This window comes from Phyllostomus hastatus, unplaced genomic scaffold (assembly GCF_019186645.2).
Source record: "Phyllostomus hastatus isolate PE091 unplaced genomic scaffold, TTU_PhHast_1.1 phas_contig_80, whole genome shotgun sequence".
Taxonomy (NCBI): domain Eukaryota; kingdom Metazoa; phylum Chordata; class Mammalia; order Chiroptera; family Phyllostomidae; genus Phyllostomus; species Phyllostomus hastatus.
The window spans coordinates 30,265,239-30,288,886 of NW_025333960.1; the positions used below are offsets into that span (position 1 = coordinate 30,265,239).

A 23,648-nucleotide genomic window follows, 5' to 3' on the forward strand; every position below is an offset into this window, starting at 1 on the left:
GTCCTGGCATTGCCAGGTACCATGGTTATTCCCTGGTTGTTTACCACCACTGAGCGTTGGCAGAGGTGGCTGGAAGCAGCCTGCAGGCTGAGCCCTCCTGCACAGGTGTGGGGAGTCTGGGCACATTGGCAGCGTCACCACACCGAGGTTCTCCTAGGTTCTCTAGGTACTAGGTTCTCTCCTGGAAGTGTGGCATTTGGCAACATCTGGGTGCCTGAGAACTCATGTCTCCTACAAGTGGGAGTTAAAATGTAATTCCTTCCTAGTTAACAATTGCCCATTTTAGGCATGAAGAGGTCAAATGAAATACCATTCTTGTCTTGATTTCTTTGTGCAAATTACAGCAAAACATCTCCTTACGTGGTGACCATCTGACAAAGCTGTGGGGTGGGCTGTGTGAAAAGGATGGGGTTTCTCGTACAGTGTGTTCCGAGTGGATTTTCCTTGCTGGAGGAGTTTGTTTCTTTGTTTTTGTTCATTACGCTGCTCATTTTGCCAGGACTAAAGATTAACTCACCCCTTGTTTAGAATTATCACTCAAGCTATGGCTAATCAGAGAAGAGGGCAAAAGACCTTCAACAGAGGAAGGACAAAGCAATTATTACACAGGAAAAATGGAGCCAGATCTGTTCACTGGCTTCCAAGGCCCAGGAAGTTAGCAGCGGAAACAGAAGCCCCGAAGCTTCTGGATTATTATGTCTGACTCTGCCATGACATGACTTTCAGCAAGCCACTTTACCTCTGATAAGAGTTAATAAAATTTATTTATAAAATGAGGACAGTATTACCCAACTCTGGTTCCCTCCCTGTATCAGCAGGATTCCCACAGGGTCTCTGGTATCTGGGGAGGGTGTAGTGCAGGGCGGCAAGCTCAGTGGTTAGGGGCACGGGCTGTGTGGTTGTCTCACTGTGTATGACCATGGGAATGTTACTTCATCTCTCTGAATCTCAGTTTCCTTTAAGTGGAGATGATATAACCACAATGCTGCCTCCTTCCTTCAGTTGTTGTGAGGCAAAATGTGATGATGTATCTAGAATAGTAAGCTAGTTTTTTTGCATATAAAACATACCCCAAACGAGTAGCCCTTATTATAATTACAGTCAGAATTTGAGAAGACGATACTTTGAAATGGAAATCATTGGATTTTAGACTTGGAAAGGCTTATGCATTTTTTCTTTTTTCCTTTTTCTTATTTTTTTCTTTCTTGCTTCCTTCCTCCCTCCTTCCCTCCCTCCCTCCCTCCCTCCCTTCCTTTCCTCCCTCCCTCTTTCTCTCTTTCAGAAAACCAAAGCTGCAGCCTTGCCCACGGGGCAGAGCTGGGCCAGAGCCCCTCACCCTTTTTGCTCATTCCTTCCCCTGGTGGAGCTAGTGCCAGCTGAGGCCCATAGGGTACCGTCCCAGAGAAGGTGGGGTGGAGGGCGCAGTAGGTGGGAGCATGGCAGCGCTCAGAGTGGGCTTGAAGCTCGGTGCTTTAGGGACACTGTAAGGACCAGTGTGGTTGCCAGATGTTGCATAATTATCCCCAGGTGCTCCTCTGATTGAGTAGCTTGAAGCCTTTCCCTCTTTCTCTGCTTGACCCCTAAATACAGCTGCTGCTTACTTCTCGGTTTGCTCATCTGCCACGGAGACTGGTAAATACACCACCCCCCACTTCTGTCTGCAAGGGTTGTGTGGGGGCAGGGAGAGCCTGGCAGTGTGAGGCTTGAGGCTCAGAAATGAAGGTGGGGTCTCTAGGGGTGGGTAGGCTTGATCAAGCCAGCTTTGCAGTGGACATGTTTAGAGGGGTGAATGGGTTTGGGGGATCTCTGGTTGGACTTCTAGACACCCAATTGCTCCAAGGATCCATGTGTGTGTGTGGGGGGGGGGGAGCGGAGGATGTCCATGAATCCCTCTGTGCAGTTGGTGGGTGTGCAGGGTTTTTGGATGGGGAGGTATTTCAGCAGCCTTTTATCAGATTCCTAAAGAGTTCTTTGCATCCCAAAGTGTCAAGTTTGAAGGAATAAGCAGTTTTCCCTTCTCATTGTCTGACACAAAAGTTAACCTCATCTAGTCACATCTGTATCTAAACCTGGTAGAATGGAAAATCACCTAAAATACATTTGGAACCTAAATCGGAACCTATATCCAAACCTACTAAACCTGAAAAACTAAACCAAACAGCAAACATAAATTCTACAAGCTATAACAGACTCTGGTTAGGTGTGGAGGGGACGCAATGAGGAGCTTCCCCCTCTCTTCCTCTTAAGTGATTATCTTCAGCTTGCAGTGCAGGTGTGTTCGTGTCTGGGGCTCTTTTGGCAAATCAGTGAAGGGTGTTAAGGGTCTCCTGTCTTCTCAGTGCAGCGCAAGGCTCGAGGTGCAACCACCAAGACCTGTCCCTGGTCACGGTGCGGGGAAAACTGGCCCTTTCAAATAAAGGGTGCAGTCTGGGTGAGTTCAGTGCTGGGCTGAGGGACATAGCAAAGACAGCCCCGCCACCAGCTCTGGACCAGTGCTAACTAAGGTGGCTGCCTCTGAGTACCACAGGAGAAAGCTCTTCAGACATGCTGGTTTCTAGGTGCCTGCTTATGGAGGTTTGGCCTGGGTCTGAGAATCTTATCTTTTAAAAAGCTCCCCAGGTAGTTGGCTGCTGGGGTGGGAACCTACAGCATAGGTTCTGGGTCTTGGAGAATATTGCAAACCCCTGAGGAACTTGAACAATTTCCCTCCCACACCCAGCCCCAGACCAATGAAAACAGACCTTGGAGGTGGGCTCAGGCTGTTTAAAGCCCCCACCAGGTGATTCCATTACACAAGGGAGCCTATTCCTGCAAGTGCTGCGGTGAATCAGAGAGACAATGAACTCCCAGGCTGAGTGGACAGTGGAATTTGATAGGCCCTAAATACCTCCAGATGCTGGGGTGTACAGTGGGATGAAAACAGCAGCAGGTAGGAGTGGGGGCGCCCAGGTAGGTGCTGGCTGTATAGTGTGGGTTGGAGTCAGACAGGAGAGAACTGACCTGCAAAGAGGAAGCTGTCGAGGAACTCCTCGAGTGAGAGGGAGGGTGGGGGAGTGGGCAGGACTTTGAGCAGGGGGGCTCTGGTCAGAGGCGGTTCACTGTGGGGAGTCACCTAATGGGCCTGGTGGCCGAGGCAGGCAGGTGGGGCGGGGTCCACACCGGATGGAGATGGGGAGAGAGCCGTGGATCTGAAGGTGTGGCACTGGTTGAGCAGAGGGGAACGGGAGAGTAAAATGGACACGTGACAGGAGATGCATAGCGTACAGATAGATGGCGGGCTGCTTAGAGAAGTAGTGAGGTTGTGGAGTGGGGGCAATTTGGGGAGGGGAGAAGAGGTTTATATCTGTTAGTCGGAGGTTACGGCAGCCGCACTCGAGGTGGGAGCGGGCCAGGTGAGAGATATTGGGCTGGGACCCAGGTGAGAAGCATCAAGGGGCAGGGAGACTGCGGGGTGATCCATCGCAGGCAGGAAGTTGTGAACCTAAAACTTCTTTGAAAAAATTAAATCTATTTTTAAAAAGTGGATACCTAGGCTGTTTCAAGGACACTGTGTTGGTTACAAGATGCTCTTAGAAACCCAGGCTTAGGGTGCGGCTTTTGTCTCTGGTGCTTCATCATAGTTGCAGTTTGGCTGCTCTTCCTGCGGCATCACACGGGGGCAGGGAGGGGTGCATTGGCTACGGTACAGCTTCTCTGTTGTAGTGAAGACAGTCTAAAATTGGCTGTTTAACAAAGATAGAAGTTCATTTCTTTCTTGTGTAAGGGTTCAAATGTGGGCAGTCCTTCCCAGGGCTGGTGGAGGATTCCATCTCTGTGGCCAGAGCTGCTTTGGCTTTTCCCTGTCCTCTGCCTCCCCGCGGCCAGGAAGAAGGATGTGCGCAGGGGAGCGCTTGTCTGTCCCCATGCACGGAGCTGTCGCTCACACGGCCTTGGCCGGAACTGGGGCTCACTCCACGAGTCTGGGCTTGTGTCCCATGAACCCTCCAGTGCTGTTGCTGTAGGCATCCAGTGGTCCCTGCCCAAAATAGTGAAGGGTGAGTGCTGGTGCCTGTTAGGTCGGCCCATTTAGAGAGCTTCTTCAGAAGCACCACCAGCAACTTCCACACACAGTTCACTGAAGAGGACTGTGTCACACGGCCAGCTCTGGGGGCCAAGGAGACTGGAGAATGCAGGTTTTAGGTCGGGTGCATTGTCACCTCAAACAGAATTGGGTTCTTCTTTGTAAGAAAAAGGGGGACTATCAGGTGGGTCACCAGTGGCGTGTGCCTCAGCAAGGAGAGAAGACTCCACAGGGAGGGCAGTGGACACCATGCACAGAGAAACCAAGTTGTGAGAGGACCAAGGCAAGGCCAGGGGTGTCGTGAGGAGAATTTAGGGTGTCCTCAGGGAGAGAAGGAGCAGAAAAGCGGTGGAGGAAAGAATCGAGGACAGAAGGAGAGGCCCTGGGTCCCAGCAGACTGGGAGCTGTGAACAGATTCAACCAAGCTTTCTTCTTCATTGGGGGCACCTGAAGAAAATAGGAGTTAAGTCTTCATTTCTTACATATGATACCGAAAGCATAACAATATCATCCCATTTCACAGACAAGGAAGCTGGAGCTCAGAGAGGCTGAGCAACTTGTCCAAGATCACACAGCTGGCTTTGGAGCCTACACTTTTCTCCGCTACTGTCTGCTAGGGTAAACCAGCATGTGTCTGGAGATGAAGGTAGTAGCAACTGGCTCTCTTGGGCTTGGAGCTTTTGAGCAAAGTGATCTTAGGTAACACTGTCTTTTCGCTTGCTGATGACTAGTTCAAATCCTTCTTCATCTCATCCCTCAGGCAAAGCGCTGGCTGAGTCCCAGCTCGAGAAGCTCCTATTCCTGGGGCAACTGCTGAGGGGCCCCTGGTTTCTGCTTCTTCCGCATGGTTAAACATGTGTGTTCTACTCCTGATTGAAATCACAGTTTAGTTCTAATTTGAGTGGTTGAATATTTGGGGGGCATTAATTATGTTGGCTGCAAGGAAAACCATCAAGCCTTTGGCTCTATGCCACTCAATAAATTAACAAATGTACTTGTTCTTACTGTCACAAAAAGACTTTGTATGTTATTCTTATAAAAACATTGTCTTGAGAGACAGGGGCAGAACAGAAACACATGGGTTTCAGTGTGACTTGCTTGCTTAAACCAGATACTACCCCCCTCCCCACCCCCACTGGCCCAAGGCTATAGACATTATTGTAGGAGAAACTTGTGTATTCTGAGAAGCCAGGAAGTTTTGGGAAGTTCCTATATCGGCAGTCCCCTCCTGTCCCTGGCGAGTTTGCCTTGATCGGAGTCCCCTTGAATTGCGCCTCTATTTTAGTGACAAGCTCTCTTGTCACTTGGGTAGCACTGGCTGCGGGTCTGGGCACCCGATTGACTGTGGCTGGTCTCCAAAGCCGGTGATGTTTCCCTGGCAGTGTCTGTGCTGATAGGAATGGAATCGGAGTCTCCCTGGGGAGTTTCAGGTCAAATTAAATTGCTTTTGCCCCTGGGTCATCCTGCAGCCAACAGGCAGATTCGGAAGGAGTGGCAGCTGTGAAACATACTCCATGTCAGTGGCAAGGAGGAAAGGATGCTAAAGTGCTTATGCTGAGTCCACGTGGACAGCCTCTCACTGATTTTTTTTTCTTTTTGAACATGGAAGCTCCATGAAGGTAGATACCAGAGTTTGTATTAGGGTTCTCCAGAGAAATAGAACCAGTAAGACATCTGTCTATCTACCTATCCACCTAATGTATCTAATCTAATTCATCTGGTCTACCGAGTCTATCTAGAGAGATTTATTTCAAGTGTTGATAATGGGCTCATTCCATTGAGGGGACTGGCAAGCCTGAAATCTGCAGAGTGGGCCAGCGGGCTGGGAATTCAAGCGAGACCTGACATTGCGGCCGTGACTCCAAAATCTGCAGGGCAGGCAGGGCTTCCATGCTGCTGCTGTCTCAGGCAGAACATGCGCCGTGTGCCTCAGACGGGGTAGACTGAGGCAATGGGCGAGGGGCCCCCATCAGGGAGGTGATGGGAAGGCGGGCTCAGGGTCAGGCGGCCGGGGTTGAATCTGAGTTCTGCCACTTTCTAGCGATGTGACTTCAGCTATGTTGCCTAGCCCTCTGGGACTCAATTTTCTTATGTTAAGAATGGCAACACTGTTACCTATTTTACAGGAATTTTGTGAAGATCAAATCTGTATAAAGTACTTAGAATCTTGTCTGGCACATGATAAGCATTCCATAAATGTTAACAACTATTATGATTATTATTTTCCAAACCAAATCTGACATAGTATCCCAGTCAGGGCAGGAAAAATTATACCCATGATTATTTAATTTTCCTCTGAAAGTTTTAGCCATGAGACAGAAACAGAAGACAAGGGCATATTTACTACAAAAGTGGGGATAAGGTGATTATTTTTATATATATGATAGGATTGTCTCCCTAAAAGAAGCCCAGAAAAATCAGCTAAAAGATTTGTAGAATCAATAATAGCAGTGAGATCGCCATATACAAAGGGAATACCTAAAATCAGCCTTTCTCCAATATTTCAGCATCAAAGCTAGCAAAGGGATTTTATGATGGATGTCCTCTATACATTGATATGTGATATCAATGAGCTCTTAGGATAAACCTTATTTGGTCCTGTTATATTATTTTCATAATTTGATTTGCCAGTATTTTCTTAGATATCTGCATCTTAATTTTTTATGTGAGTCTTCTTTGTTAGATTTTAGTGTTGAGGTTAAACCACTAAAAAACAAAACAAAAACAGAGGCTCTTTGTACTGGGTTGGCCAAAAAGTTTGTTATGTTTTTTTTTCTGGTAAAATAAAAGACAATTTTTCACTTTCACCAATAACTTGATTGACTTGGATATTTTGAGTGTGTCAGCTATCTCTCACTATTGGCTTCTAGTGGGTAGAGGCCAGGGTGCTGCTAAACATCTTCCAGTGCATAAGACAGTCCCACAGCAAAGAATTATTTGGCCAAAATGTCAGTGGTACCAAGAAACTTCGCAAAACACTTTCAACATGTTCGATCAGTCATAGCACCGACTCCATACATTGCACAAATCTTTTTGTGTGTATTTCGGTTACATTTTTATCTTTCTTGAAATAATAAAGCATAATACGCTGAAAATGTTGCATATCTTCTTCCAGCTTCAATATTAAAATGACTGCACAAAAATTCATCATTTAAAAAATTATTCCATTTTTTCCATTACCATTTAGTCCCCTTACACCCAGACCATGCCCCCCAACAACCACCACACTGTTGTCCATGAGTCCATGAGTCCTTTTTTCTTTTTGCTCAATCCTCCCACCCACTAATCCCCCTCCCAGAGCTGTCATCCTGCTCTCCATCTATGAGTCTGTCTCTATTTTGCTTGTTAGTTGAGTTTGTTCATTAGATTCCACATACGAGTGAAATCATATATATTTGTCTTTCTCTGACTGGCTTATTTCACTTAACATAATGTTTTCCATGTCCATCCATGCTGTTGCAAAGAGTAAAATTTTTTTTTTATGGCTGAGTAGTATTCCATTGTGTAAATACCCCATAATTGTTTTATCCACTCAGCTACTGATGGACACTTGGGCTGCTTACATATCTTGGTGATTGTAAATAATGCTGCAATGAACATAAGGTGCTTATGTTCTTTCGAATTAGTGTTTTGGGTTCCTTTAGATATATTCCCAGAAGTGGGATTACTGGGTTGAAAGGCAGATTCATTTTTAAATTTTTGAGGTATCTCCATACTGCTTTTCATAGTAGCTACACCAATCTGCATTCCCAAAAATTCACCAATTTTGATAAAGTTTTTCTTAATGCACGCTGACATGACAGCTGTCACAATGCATTCTAGCAAAATTGTTTTGAATAAAGTTAAAAACAACTAAGTGCTACCAGAGCTGCAGCATGGGAAAAACGTGACAGACTTTTTGGCCAACCCAATATCCTTCGTGAGTCCTGGAGCAGGTTGTAGCAAGGCAGTTGTACAGCCAAAGGCCAGGTGCCACTGGTGACTGTGGTGTCAGATGCTCTGTTTTCAGGCCCAATCCCATTTCCACCAGTCCTCTGACTTTATGGAGGTTATGTCATGTCTACAAGCTTTGCTTTTTTCATCTGTAAAATGGGCACAGCAATGGTACCCACATCTAAGGTGGGAGCAAGTGGGAGTGGGTGAGGGAAGGGGTGGGAGATGAAGGACACCTTCTGGGGACCTGGCTGCATTCACCACCACTTGTCTCCCCCTGGCTGGCTCCCTCCTTTGCCTGTAACTCCTAGGATGTGGGGCCTTATCCCATTAGGCAGCTTCTACAGCCCTTGGCTCCACACAGAACTTCTACACAGATTTCTCCCAACATAGCATTTTGTGTACGGGGCAGGCAGGGAAGGAGTATAACATTGGAATGATAAGAGATAAAAGTACGATGAGGTAGACCTTCTCTGTTCTGTGATCTCTTAAGTTCCACTAGGGTTTAGCTTAGCCAGTCCAATGGATTGCCTGGGCAACATGGAAAACACGGTACTGCAGAATGGTGGTTCTACCAGGACTTCCTTGGAAAGACTGTCCCAGTTTTCACGAAGGTGCCCAGAGTCCTAGAGTGACTGCCCACATACTCCCTTTGGGGCTGGGGAATTCTGTGGGAAAACTTAAGCATTTCCTCCAAATGTGACTTTGCAGTTGTTCAGAGGTTAAAGTAAGGGCCCTTAGAACTTCTCCAGAACTTGAAATATTCTGAAATGCTTTCCCTGGCCACACATGCCTGCTTCTCCACTCTGGACATCTGAAGCATGTCCTTCACTCACCACTGTTTGGGATTTATCATTGACATACTGCTGATAACATGAGTTACAGACAGTACTCAGGTCTGAGGACTTCAGGTTTGCTGTTCCTCATAGTCAGGGCCTGGCTTCTGTCAGAGGTCCCACAGTCTCCACTCCCATCTCTGGGCAAGGCTCCTCACCCAGTGGTGGCCGCCCCTACCCCAGAACACCTTTCCTGGCTGTTCTCAACAGAGGCTGTTCAATAATTCAGCTCAGTGCACCTACCTGAAACTTTCTTCCCAGTACGATCACAAGAATTGAAGAAGTGACAACATCAGGATTATTGAGAAAGATATTTGTGTGTGTGTGTGTGTGTAAGAAAGTTTTGAAGAAGTCTGTGCTTGTAGGAATCTCAAGCTTGTCTTCTGAAGATGGGCCAAGTGTTGGGTGTCTGTTGTGAGCTCCTTGAGACTGGTGCCCGCACATAGCAAATGTAAAACAACCAAATGAGTGAAGTAAGAAGGAGGGGCTCCTGGGGATTTGAAGGGACTGAAAGCAGGTTCTCTACCTGCAGGCAGGGCGGGAGGCTATGCATGCTTTTGTAGGTCAGGGTGCAAATGGCTTTTCTTTCTCCTTTAAAAGAATAATAAAAGAAAACCCTTTTGAAAGCACACTTTCCCCTCTTATCTGGTCTCAAGAATAAAAATATAATTGTTTTAGTGATGACTATGAATTCATAATCCCAATATTAACAGTGTCATCTGGTGAGATGTGCGTTCCCTTCCCCTCCAACACAACCATAAAACCAGGAAGCAGCAAGGCACTGCCTGCGTTATAAATGAAGCCCCGATGGGCAGAGTTGAGAGTGGCCAGAAGAGCGATAGGAAGGGGGACTCAGCCTCCGAGAGCCCCAGCGGGTTGGTTGCCTGCTGCCATGCTGGCTGGTTGGTTTCGTTTTACCTTTGTCCACTGGCTTCCCCTTTCTCCAAATCTCAAAGCCTTCGTTACCCCCAGGTGGCCAGGGCTCCTGTTTCTTCCCTTTCATCATTTTCTGTCAACTGCTTTGGTGCCACTTTGCATAAAGCAGGATGAGCCCTAGTAGAAGCAGAATTGGGGAGAGGATCTTCTTCTTTCCTCCTCATAAGAAATGAAGTGAGAAGGAAATGAAGGTGGAGCAAGTTGTGCAAATTGCTGTTCCTGGTACCAAATAGCCTGTAAGCTCTGCAGTGGACTCCCGTCTTCCTGTAACAGACAAAACCCTGTGCAGTCTTGAACAGATACGCAGCAGAACAGCTCCTTCTGATTCCCGTGCTGTGCGTGCCCCTTTCCTATACCCAGGAACGTGTAAAAGTAGCCATGGGAAGGATCAAGCAGATTTGCGTTGTTACATTCCTGGGATTTCACTTCACGGGCACAGATTTTAAAGTTTTCCCAAAGTGGTCGAGCGAGGAGTACATGCAAACTCTGTGGATGGAATGAGTCGACCAGGTTTGCCAGTAGAGCATGTGTGTCAATCCAAGAGAGTCCAACTTTGTTATTACATTTTCTGTAAAGCCCCGTGACATCACGTTATTTCAGCATCGATCCTTGTTCTGTTTAGGTCCCTGCTCACCTGTATCCCCTGTCAGGTGGGTGTGTCAGAACCTTCAAGTTGATTGACAGCACCTAGGCTGCTTCTTGTCAACTCCTCTGATGCCCATGTACATTTTTCTCCTGTTTTCTCTCTGTTAGGCGGGGCAAGAAGCACAGCATCATCCTAAGGACACAACTGTCCGTGAGGGTCCATGCCTGTATCGGTGAGTAACATCTGTAGAAGGGGATACTTGCCATCTGCCCTCAGCGATTAACCTCGTGATGACAAATGCCACTCATGGGAACACGTTTGTCACTGTTATGCTACCTACTTGGGTCAGCCTCTCTCATTGGATTGTTAGAGTTTTTAGTGAAGTGACTCCTAGCAATAGTTTCTGAAGCCCTGTCTCGCCTGATTGCATTTGTTGTTTGTTCAGGGAATAGAGCTGGAGGTAGCACATCAGTGATGAGGTTCTTTCTGGTGATGCTGGGAGAGATGAGGCTCTCCCTGGGCTGTGCCACTGTGAATCCCCGGCCAGCTGAAGTGACCCCATGTGCTTCCTGGTGGGTCTGCGAAGTTGCCTGCGGGGAAGTGAGGTCTGAGGCTGTGGCTTCTGGTCAGGTGGTTGAAAGGGAAATTTCAGGCCAGTACAGGCTGGGGCACGTGGATACTGAGCACTGTGGTGTTGAATGGATGTATTTGTGTTCAGAATGGCTTTCCTGCGGCCACTCAGGAACCCCATGGGGGCCATTCCTGTAGCCATTGATTTTTTTTCTGGGCCCACTGGTTTCCCAACCAATGTACATAGATTGACTGGCAATGAAGGAATTATTTATGCAAAGTAGACGATATCTATGTAAAACATTTCTAAAACTGGCTTGGTTTCCTCCTGGCATTAGGCCACATTGAGGCAAGTACGAAGTATAAAAAGAAAAAGTAACTAAATTTTACTTTATGCATAGAAGTTTTTCCTATCAGGGTAATTTTGCTTTTACTTACTATACATTGCGGCCTTCATTCAGGCCTCTCATTAGGAGAGCATAAATCATCCTGTGGCGCCCGGCCTGCACCTGGAGTGTGGCGCGTGTGGGTGGAGTGGAGGAATCATTTCTTGTCCTTTCTTCTTCCTGCTTCCCTGCTGGAGACCCAGGGAAGGGGGTGAGAGAGCAGCCGGATGTGGGGGGAAATCCGTGTAATTTTACTTCATTTGGGGTTAGGTGTGGTGAGGCGGCAAGTGCCCTGAGAGGCCACCGTTGTCTAACTCCATGGCCAGGGGTAACTGTGTAGCAGACTCATACATCTCGGGAGCTAGAGGGTCAAGGTGTCAGGAGGGTTTGTCAACTTGGTGGAAGCAGAGTAAGATTTACCTACCTGTAGGGCTGTCAGCCAGCGTTAGCCATGTTTGCTTCTCGGCTGTCTGTAGTACTGAGTGACCATAAACCATGTGTGTGCACTCGATTACATTTAGTAGGTTACTTTTTAATTTTCTTCCTTAAATTTTTTTCCAGTTATTTCATATGCATGAATCATGTATACCTGAAGAAAATACCTAAGATTCTTTTGGATAAACTCCCCCCACTCCATCCCTAGATCTAGAGCAAATTCAGGCCCATAATGTGCAACTATTCAAGGTCCATATTGGCAGAAATACAGCTGATGACCAGTAGCATTTGGGGCATGAGTATAAATTGGCATTTCCCAGGAATAGCAAGGCACTAGAAAGCAGATTTACACTAAAATGGGCTAGTTGAAAATCTTAATGAGCTAGCTCCTTTTAAGAAAATTCACTTTTTGTAGTGTGTGCTTAACTCTTTTAGTATAGAAGTCTTTCTAACTAGCTACCATGTTATGGACTCCATGAATTTATATGTATTCTCCAGTCCCATGTAATCCACATAAAACCTGTACCTTGTCCCCGTGGCCCGCTGAGCACCTCTAGCCAGCCCAGCTCTCTATGTCTAAGGACACAGAGGACTTGCTGCTCACGGGGGTTAACTGGGGGCTCCTGGGGGTCAGTGTGTTTGTTCCCAGACCTCCTTAAACCAATTGCACTTGTTACTGGAGTTTTGTCATTTCATGAAATGGTAACACAAATATTTTATAAACTGTTAAATATGAGTCCAAAAAGTCTCTGCTTTGAAAATTCATTGACTCTTTTGGAAAAGATTTAAAATTAGTACAAAGCCTTTCTGTCAATATAAGTGGGTTGAGACAACACTAAGAGGTGAGAGAATGTTGTAAAAGTGTAGGCTTCTGGTCTTCACAAGCATCTTTACTCTTGCCTGACTTCAAAGAATCTGAGACTGGAAATCATAGGCCATGTTATTGGAGTGGTTCACGAAAGCAGGTCCGCACAGAATGCCAGGCAGCCGACCGTCCCTTATTCAAGGGAAGGTCCTGGGCCAGAACCAGGAGTAAAAGTGTGTCTCCTGTGCTTTAACTCGGGTGACCAGCTGTGCCTCCCCACAGGCAAATCAGGGCGGTTGGTCTCAATAGCTGCAGGGTAAAATAAAGTTTTAAGGTACGTATGTATTATTTTTTAAAGGATTTTCTGCTTTAATCAGCTTTCACCACTAATTAGGTCTGAGGATGTCAGATGAGGGTGTGATTGTATAAATAAACATCAGCACCCCACAAGGGCAGAGTTTTTCCTTCGTATTAAAAAATCCCCTTTCCTATGATTTGCAATATCTGGGATAGATTTATTATAATAGCACTGCATGTTATCCTTTGGTTATGTGCAGAAAATGGAATGTATGCATCATGTGCATGAAGTACCAACCTCCATAGTGACCTATTCTGTTTCCAAATGGCAATACTGGTGAGATTTCTTTGGGATTAAAAAGAAAAACCCAAACCTTGCATGATCTTCAGTCAAAATGACAAAGGAAAACATACAAGGGGGCAGGCAAAAACCTTTCACATCAGTTGTTTGAGTCCTTGTTTCTTTTCTAGGTTATTTTCCCTCCTCACAGTAGAATAAATAGCTGAGTTGTTATAGGCATTGGGCAAAGGCTGCTGTCTGAGACCTGCCACCATGGCAGCTTCCCCAGTGATCTTCCTTCCCACCTCACAGTTGGGTGAAAGGATCTAAGATCATCTTTGGCTCATGGGTTTAAAATGCTATCAAATAAATTTCTCCAAAATAATGTTTTCCTCACCCTGCATTCTCTCCTCCTTCATTCCTGTTTTATCAAGTGCAAGGACTACATGTTGGTGAACTGGAGGTGACACGCCTTTGGCACCCTCCGTGTTAACTTTGGAACTCTGGACCAGTTGGGACAAGAGTGGAGTGAAGTCTTCATGGTTAGCAACTGAGCAAACCTCATGCAAATGAAGGCCGCAGGGGCACTGCTTTGATGATCAGAGTTAGCAGCCGAGATAGATTTTTCTGATACCACAGTAGTGCTGAAGCATTTGGCAGGAAGTTGGAATGAGATTTTGGTATGGAGAGATGCCTCCCTCCCCAGTTTTTTGCACCTCTATCATCTCCACTATAATTTTTATTTCTTTGCACATTTTTAATATGACCCCCTTGATGTAACATACTGTGTAGCAAATAAAGCATGACTTGCCTCCTTAACAAGGTTCAGTCCCTCCAAAAAAGGATGGTCATATCATGGGCGTGAAGCTACAGATATGAAAAAAAAATCTATGGTAGGCGTGAGAAGTCTGTATTTTATGAGGTTAGCTAGAGAAAATAAATTTTTTGGTCCCTGCAAGTGATCCTATTTCCAGACACCAGAAGAATGTTCAGAGGGCCAACTGGCTCTGATGACTAAATCTCCCCATGAAGAGAAACGGAGCAGAAGAATTGTGGGTGAGGAATGGAACCGAAAATTAAAGAAAAAAAGAGGTTTGAAGTCATCAGGATTCTAAAGTTAATGTCTGAATGGTTTCTACTGGCTGACTTTGAAGGCATTTTGTTTGGCTTCAAACCCCTGTGCTTCAGTTGCTGAGGCTGACGGTGTTTTCCCAATGGGAAAACAAGCCCTGATGATTGGTTTTCTGGGACCTGTAAGGCCAATACTGTCAAGTATCCAGCATTAGCTAAACAAAAGGATAAAAAATGGGCTGAAGACCCCCAAGTGTCATTTATGCTAGTGGCTGTGAAGATAACCTGGCACAAAGGGTCTTCAGAGGCATGTCCCCCAAAACTATGAGATGATGAGGTGGCTGAAGTGACTCATCTCTGCATGAGATTAGCACCATTGCCCATGAAAGGTCAAAACACAGGGATAAAGGCAACTTTAAAAATCAAGAAAACAATGTAGGAGGTGGCTGTTCATCCACTCCTTCAGGGAAGTAGTCAATTTCCAGTGGAAACGTCAATAGAATGAGGTGGCAATATGTCATTTGTGAAGCATTTTCTTCTCACGAGCTAAATCATGCAGCTTTGTGCTTTGCAGTGTACCGTTGTAGCGAAGAGGTGGACGACCGTGGGGCAGTTCTTCAAGGAGGACCTTCTGGTGCAAGAGGCACTGAGGGGATTCATCTTAGGCGCTAGCGCATTGAGCGGAAGTGGCTCCCTGGACATCATGTTGAGCAGGATCCCAAGGCCAGGTGCAGTCTAAATGGGAATGGTCCTGTGTCTGTGTGGGCTTTCGTTGGTGGTGGTGGAGGTGGTGTGTGTCTGTATGGTGTGGACAGCAGCTCGGGGTGAGGTACAGATTCTGACCAGTGTCTGAACACCTCTAGCAACAGCATGGACTGACCTGGTCTTCTGTATTCGGAGAGTAGGGAGAGGAGTGGTAGTCCATGACCCTGAGCTTCTCCTTCGTTCTCCCGTCTCTGTCTTGGGTTTTGCCTGTGAATGTGGGCATGGCTCCTCCATCCTCTCTCACCTCCCTGAGCTTTCTGACTGGGCAGAGTGCTCCTTCCACCCACCTTTGCCTGTCTCTTCCTCTACCCTCCATGTGAGCTGGTTTTGTATGGCTGATCCCCGCTGGCTTTGCAGGGAGGCCCCTCCTCCAGCTTCCTTGGCTGGTGTTACACTTGCCCTTCCGGAGAGCTGCAGTGTGACACTGGACTTAGGAATGTGAACTGGATTCCAATGTGATCCTTACTGCCCTTGATTGATTATTGGAAATTTCCATTAAAACAGCAAAATGCCTCTTTGACACTGTTGGGCCTAAGAACACCTGTGTGGTGTTTCCAGATGGGACGCCCTTTAGCACTGTGGTGCTGAGACACCTGGGGCCTGTGCAGAGACCTGTGTTAGCTTGGGTGTCCAGCCCCTCTGGGCCCTGTGGGGCCCATGCAGGTGCAGCTCATCCTCTGTCACGTTTGTACGGCAGGTGCTCCCACAGGTGTCTACTGCGTGGCTGCAGAAACAGCAGAACAGGCTGTTCTCTGGTCAGAAGACCCCCATAGAGCCATTCTGTCTCCTTGTGGCCACCCTGCCCTGCTTTCCCTGACTCCTGGCCTTGACCTGGGCTTCTGGCTGACTCTTTCCTGCATCCCCACTGGAGGCTGCCTTTGCTCCTGTCCTGCCTCTGCCACTGTAGCCTTGGTTGGGGGTGGTGTTCCTTCCTGCCCTGTCCTGTCCCTGGATGTCGCACTGACCAAGCTAACAGTATCCTGGCCATACCATACCCTTCCCTAGTGGTGTTATGTGCATTTAGTCACATTTCCTATTTTCTTTCTTTGGTGCTGAGACCTGGTTCTCCAGAAGTCCTGGAGCCTGTCTCCCACCCCCATGGTCTCCTGCAGAGTCGCCTGAGTGGCTGGCTGCAGCCTTGGCATGCAATGGCTTGGGTTAGAAATCCTGAGTCTCCCTTTGCAGCAGGAGACTTGTGGTGCCTGCATTTTTTAAAAAAGTCTCCTCCCTTTTATACCCCGTGAAATCTGTGACCCATGTTTGCCCAGGGTTCTGTTCTCAAGGTAAAAACAAGCTCTGTGGGTTAATCAGATAAATGCCTCCCATCATCTGTTTCCTATTAACCTGCGTCAGCTCCCAGGAGGCAGAACCCACAGAACGTCCACATTGGGTCTGGGCTGGGGCAGGTCAGCTGCCCTGTCGGTGGCAATGTCTAAGATGCCTTCCCATCAAACAGTGATTGACAGATGTGCCACCTCCCTAGCCACCCCCACCCCCCAAGAAAGGAATGCAGATAGGATATGGGAAGGATGTAAAACAACTACCAGGTTTATGCAACTGCATGAGAGTCTAGTGTTTAAATGCTGGAGGATATTCAGTTCTGTCTTGCAGATCCTATGATCCTAGAGTATATAGCTCAGGAATGATTTCTCACCAAAAATGGAAAGAGAAACCAGAGAATTTAAAGAATGGCCCTACCATCTATAGATATGCAAATAAACATAAAGGTGGTGGGTGGATCAAAAAATAAAGACACGCACCTATGAGAGAGTTAGCATGAGAACCTTCCAGATACAGATGAGCTGTGGGAATTAGAGGTATCAAGAAAGGGAATAAGAATGTGAACAAATGTGAATTGAACCACAGGAGAGAACAGCAGGTACGTCAGGGTGTCTTATAGCAGCTTTATTTTGTATCTGTACTCTCTTACTTAAACTGCTTATTCATTGTCTCTTTAGGATTTTACCTTTCATCTCTAAAGATCTCTAGATGTTGGATGATAGAATGTGAGCATGTGTGTTTGCTTTGCACTGGCCTGATCATTGCTGACATCCTTACCAAGGAACATGAAATTCTGGCAAAAAAAAAAAAAGACCGTAGAGAACCTAGTGGTATTGGTGAGGACGCCTGTAGCAGCTGGTACGAGACTAGTTGAAACCATGAGCGGCAGTTAGGCCCCGAAGTTGCTGTCCCGAGGGCCCTTTAGCTGTGTGACCAGAAAACAGCCTCAGGTAAGGACACCACTGTGCTTTCGAACGATTTCTTTTTTATTTTTGAATTATTTCTTTATAATGTTTCTTTAAAATGTTTTTCTAAACATTTAAAAATTTTTTGCTTTTTTTATTGTTGTTCAAGCACAGTTGTCTCCGTTTTCCCGCCACCACTTTCCCCTGCCCCACCCACCCATTTCTACCAGTGTCTCCACCAATGTTTCCCTGCACTGCTCCCCTGCTCCGCCCCACCCCAGGTGTCACCTGCTTGTGAATGTATGACGCAAACCCTAGTGCCTGGCGCTCTGTGCCCACGGCTCTCCCTGTGAAGGGACAACTTCACTTTTGTCTGAACAGTTTACGCTGGGAAACAAAACGCTCTGTTGTGTGAATAGAAGTCTTGATGCAGAGAGGGCCCTCGTGCTGGCAGTGGGTGGATGGCTCCTGGACATCTTGCTAAATGGAGGCTCTCTAAGGACTAGGTGTGCAGCCAAATGCGTTTCAGGCCTTACTGAGGGACTCAGAACAGATTCCTGGGGAGGGCGACTCTTGGGGCGTTTCGCTGATTTCTGTTGTGTTAGAAACACCTAATGGGAAATATTTTGACTTGGGAAAAAACCGCTTGGAAAACTTGAGTGATTCAGCAAAACATGCAGACAGTTCAAGATTTAATTCAAGAAAAAAAGGTGTTAGGGAATTTGTTACAAGTGCTATAGTTTCAAGTTTTTGTACTACAGTAAGAGCACTAGAATAGCAAAGGAGAAAATTAAATAGGTCAGCATACTGGAAATGTTATCATCATTGGGGAAAAGAGCAATTCTGTTGTTAATCATACCCAGAGGTGATGTCATCTACCGCATCCCAGTAACTGGACTGTGACGGTGTTTGGGGGGTGGCGGTCCATTTCAGGTTGGTGGGACAAGGTGCATTGTGAGGCATGCAGTCAGTGCTGCAGTCATTTCTTTTTGAAACTATATTTATTGATTATGCTATTACAGTGGTCCCAATTTTTCCCCCCGTGCCCCCTCCACCTGGTACCCCCATTCCCTGCAGCAATCCTCCCCTTCATTTGTGCCTATGGGTTGTGTGTGTAAGTTCTGTGGTTTCTCCATTTCCTATACTGTTTTCAATATCCCCCTGCCTATTCTGTACATACCAACTTGTACTTCTTAATACTTGCACCTTTTCCCTCATTCTACTCCTTTCCCCTCCCAGCTCATAACCTTCCAGGTGACCTCCATATCCACGATTCTGTTTCTGTTCTGCTTGTTTGCTTGGTTTGTTTTGTAGATTCAGGTGTTGATATTTGTGAATTTATTGCCATCTTAATGTTCATCATTTTGATCTTTTTCTTATATATTTCAGTTTAACATTTCATGTAATAATGCCTTGGTGATGATGAACTTCTTTAGCTTTATCTTGTCTGGGAAGCACTTTATCTGCTCTTCCATTCTAAATGATAGCTTTGTTGGATGGAGTAATCTAGGTTGTAGGTCCTTACTTTTCATCACTTTGAATACTTCTTGCTAGTCCCTTCTAGCCTGCAATGTTTCTTTCAAGAAATCAACTGACTGTCTTATGGGAACTCATTTTTAGGTAACTATTTGCTTTTCTGTCACTGCTTCTAGGATTCTCTATCTTTAACCTTTGGCATTTTAATTATGATGTGTCTTGGTGTGGTCCTCTTTGTGTCCGTTTTGTTTGGAACTCTGCTTCCTGGACTTGTATGTCTATTTCTTTCACCAAATTAGGGAAGTTTTCTTTTATTATTTTTTCAAATAAGTTTTCAGTTTCTTCCTTTCTCTTGTCCTTCTGGCATCCCTATGATTTGGATGTTGGTACCTTTGAAGATGTCCCAGAGGCTCCTTAGCCTTCAGTCATTTCTTAACCTCTAAAAAAGATTCTGCTTTAGGTTCAATGATCAACTTATTAACATTCTTAAAATTGGATAATGTATCTACAAGTATTTTAAAAGTTGTAAGATGCTATAAAGATGATTAGTTTGAGATGAATTTTCCTAAAAAAAAACTAAAAAGAAAAAGAAAAAAATCCTGATTGTCTGCCTTGGCCATTTAAAGTAATGTGGACCTTGTTCAGCATGTCAGTTGCCTTTGCGGTGTTGTCCGTTCCCAGCCACAGTTTCATGGACCCTCACTGCCCTTCCTGAGCATCTGGAGATGCTGAGAAAGGTGAGGCCCCAGGGGTAGGCATTTTCTTACAGGCCACATGCCTGGGAGGTGGCAGGACTAAGGCTTGAAGCTCTGGGTCCTTGAATAGTGTTTTTTGCAGTGGTCTGCTACTTCTCCTTTCAGGCCACTTTGTGTAGTCTTCAGCCTTCTTCTAGATAAGTGATTAGAGATGGATGCAGCCCTTCTGGTTTGAAGAATCTGACAGATGCTGCCAAAACAGCTGAAATGTTTTTAAAAAACAGTTTCACCATGCTTCAAAGGATGGTTTTCCAGGCAAGCTGGGTGTAGTTCACAGATTGCCTTTGGGGAAGGGAAAGTAAGTCAGCCAGAAAAACTGGTTTTCACCCTTCAAGAGCTGCATATGTTTAGTAAGGCAGTTAAAAGCCTTCCTCCCAGACGGGCTGTGACTTCTGGGACCAGAGTGTCCACGTTTCTCCCACATTTCTTCTATCCTGAGCCTGTGGACACACAGCCTCACATTTTGGGCTTCATGTTGGCAAGTCCTTGGAAATGAAAACTCTTAACTGATGAGACTGCATGCTGTTGCTTTTAGCCTTAGAAACTGCCCAAAGAGAACAGATGGGTTCTGTGCTGGAGGGGTTGAGTCCCTCTGTTCTTTTCTAGGAAGATCTAGGAAGTAGGTATTCTGTGTCAGGTGGCAGCTAGCTCTCGAACTTTTGAAGGTAGGCTGTTTTGTACCCCACTCACAGAAGGAGACCCCAAATTATTTGTTGATTAAAGAGAGCTGCCAGAAGGGTCATGGTACTGATGAATGTTTAATTCATTGACTTCATAAATTGATTTCTTTGGTATTACCTCAGAAAGAAGAATAAAGGCAGTAACAGAGCTGTGGAAGTGGGTAGGATGTCATTTTCAAGACTGTTTCCCAGAGAGAGGGCTCTAGTTTCTTCAGGTCTTCAGGGTGTTGTGTGACTCAGGAATGGCCTGGCTTGTGAATGTGCTGGGTAGAGCAATATGAGTGGGGACACGAGGACCACTTGCTGCCCCGACCCTGGGTGGTCTGGGGCCTCTGTGAAGTTGTGAGAATAAATCTTGATCATGAGGTTAGAGGTTAAGCAGGTGGTGGCTTGGGCTAACAACCTGATAAAAGACTGCCTTGTGGGGCAGTGCTTGTGGGACATGGGTGGGATGCTGTAGTCCTCATCACTGTTCTTTCTCAGAGAAGGGTCTGCTGACATGGGGAATAATTAGGGTCCCGAGTACATGTGCTCAGACCTTAAACAATATGGTTGGATGCATGGAGAAGCATATAAAGACCATAACATAACAGTTATATTGAACAATAATTTTAAAGTTGAAAATTATGCTCTAAGCACTATAAAAGTAGTCTGTATGAGGTGATATTTACAAAATGCTCAAATGGGTAAGCTGTTCAAATCACACCTAAAGATATAATCTGCACATGTGTTCAGCCAACAACAGCCTCACTAGTGACGCAAATAACAAATAACAGTAATTTTGGCATCTGATTCAGTGTCTGGAGGATTCTTTTAAAAATTTGTTTGGCCCAGGGCTCCTTAAAAAGCTCTGTCATGATGTGCATTGGCCTCTCCTCCACCTCATCTCCCTCCAGTGAGCTGGCAGCTCAGGGCACCCTGGGCATGGGGCCTGGGTCCAGGGCTTGATGAGGGTGACATGGGTGGCCAAGGATGGGCTGACCAGGCACTTGTGCCCTCCACCAGGCATTGGCTCCACAGCCTCAGAGGCCACCGGAAGCAATGCAGAGTGCCATGGAGCACTTTGCACTTCATTAGAAAGCCATAAAAACAATTACCAGCCCATTAGGGACTTGGAAAAGGACAGCTCCACAAAGCTGTGCTTGCTGGGAATCGCCCAGGCCACTATGCGTCACTGATGTGATCTGTGCTGTGGATTTTCTGCAGTGCAGTTTAGTGGAAGCCACAGAGGAGATGTGTTTGTTGGGAGGGCCTCCCAGCTCAGGCCAGGTGCCTGGAGGGCGGGGCTGCTGGTCTGTCTCCACTGGGTATTGGGATGGTGATCCTCACATGCCAGCATGGACTTGGGCTTCTAGCTGCAGCCCTGCTTCTCCTTGGCTGTCCTGAAGGTTTGGGGTGCAGTCATTTCCAGGGCCTGACTCAAGGCCTAGCCTTGGTCAGTACCCTTGGGGGGCACCAGGCTGTGGCATCTTGCTCAGGGGTGCTTGGGGAAGGTGGGGTTCTGAGTTGAGCACCCCACTCCTGGGTACAGCAGGAGACCTGACTTGGGCCTTGTGGGAAGGACTTGTGATGTCACCTCCAAAATGAAATATTTGAAACATTCTAGTTTTTAAATTAACCCTCATCTGGCATGTCTTCATTTTCTTGCATAAATGGCTTAGAAGCCAAAACAAAAGTTGAACATTGAAAAAGTGGGGTCCTGGAGAGGTTCTGGTAGAGTCTGGAGGCCCATACTGTCACTGAGGCTGTTGGGCCCTCTTCAGGAGTGTCCTAGTTGAGGGCAGATGGTGGGTGAGGGAAGAGCAGTGGAAGGCTTTGACATCTGGAAGCAGCGCAGTCAAGCAGGTGGACCTGCAACACGGCACTGACTTTCCCCACAGTGGGGACCTTACGCTGCCCTTAGGAGCTGCCGAAAGGACTGGTGAGCCATAAGGAGGTCTTAGATGGAGAACCCGGTGTCTGGCAGTCCTGCAGGATTTTCACAAATGTGCGCTTTGCTATGGCTCCTGTCGAGATTCAGCATGTCCTGTGGGTGGGCTTGAAAACAGTATCACTATGCTACCGTAGTGTGGGAAATGTCCAGATTTACACCAGACTTAGGAAAAGCTCATCAACCTTTATTAAATGTCTACTGGGTGCAACCACTGTGTCTACTGCTATCAAGGGAATAAACAGGCATATAAGTAAATGCAATACAAATATGAAGCAGTTCTGGCCACTCTCATGAGTCTATTTAGAAGCTACGTGCCTGAAGTTTCCAACTCTCCCCTGAGTTCTGGATCTGTCACTGACATGTGTGTTGTGGCCACTGGATACCTGAACTTCATCCCACGTCCATCTCCCATCGGAAGGCTGCTGCCATCCACCTCCCACGCCTCCAGTACTGTTAGCCCCATACTGTGACCATCCCCCTCTTGCTTCTGCAGTTGTGTGTGAGAGTTCTATGTCCTGTGTCCCAGTGACATTGTGTGACTGTTAAAGGTCTGGAAAGAGGGAGGAGTTTGAGGTTTCTAGGAGCCAATCATAGAACTTCCCTGAGCCTCAATTTCCACACCTGAACTTGGGGAGAGTTTATTTAAAAATCAGAGAATTATCTGTATACATTTTTAGTATTTTTGCCTCTTTAACAGTATGGTTGTCACTAGACAGGAGCTGGGCCTGGAGCAGGTCTGCCTCAGGCCAGTGTGTAGTGTGTAGGTTCTTGACTTCCTGCAGGAAAGATTTTGCAATGTGGATCCAGGTGATTTTGAGAGTACATTTATTAAAGCTGGAGACAGCAAAACAAAGGAAGGGCTTGGGATAGAAGAAGCAATAGGAAACGGCCTAGAAGGGGTTACTCTGGCTCTCTAGAAACATTATAGGAAAGAAGTGAGCCAAGGGGGGGCTGCCTGTAGCTCATCAGAAAGTCAGAGAAAAGGGAGCCTTAGGGACAGGTTCGGAGGTAAGCCCAGGGCGAGCTGCTGCTGCCTGCTGCTCCCCTGGTTGCAAGTCTCCGGGGGACCCGTAGAGTTTGGGAGGAGGAAACTTAAAAGTCCATGCCTGAAAAAAGGCATGGGTGTGCTCCTGAGAGAGCCTGCACTGGCATCTTTTGTCTTGAGGGTTTTTATTTCTCTTCTGTGGAAGAGAATCTTAGGGAAGGTTTCAGCAGAATGTTCATCAGCTTTCCAGTTGTGTTTTTAATATACTGATAAATCAAAATGAGCTTATGGGGGAGTTTGGGATTATTCTCTGGTGAGTGTCACCGTTTTACTTTTATCTAGGGTCTGTCTGGCTTTAGTCCAGTTTTTCTTATTTGTTCCCCTGACTTCATCTCTCCTTGGGTTTGGCTGGCACAAATGGCACTGACTGGGTCTCCTACCTATCTTCCGCACCAGGGTGATTTATGCTGTGTATTCTCTGGTTAGGGAGAAGAAGCATAAACCATTTCCTCTCAAGTATCCTCAGTTAGGGAAAACAAGATCTTGCAATTCACTAGCTGGCTGTAAATTAATCAAATTGTTTGGCCTTATTTAATTATCTTATCTCAGTTTCTCCATTCCGCTTGCCAAGGAATTTTACTAGCTTCTTACTATCCTGCCTAGTGGTTACATT

The 23,648-nt window shown here is 46.4% G+C and overlaps 1 protein-coding gene across 9 annotated transcripts in view; it reads left to right on the top strand.

Moving 5' to 3' along the window:
• The window catches only part of FHOD3 (formin homology 2 domain containing 3), a 432,675-nt gene that overhangs the window by 56,406 nt on the left and 352,621 nt on the right, over nt 1-23,648 (top strand). For all 9 annotated transcript variants that reach the window (XM_045850095.1, XM_045850098.1, XM_045850099.1 and 6 more), the window contains exon 3: nt 10,519-10,583. In XM_045850095.1, coding sequence (XP_045706051.1) covers nt 10,519-10,583 — 65 coding nt within the window. The remainder of the gene's footprint in view (nt 1-10,518; nt 10,584-23,648) is intronic.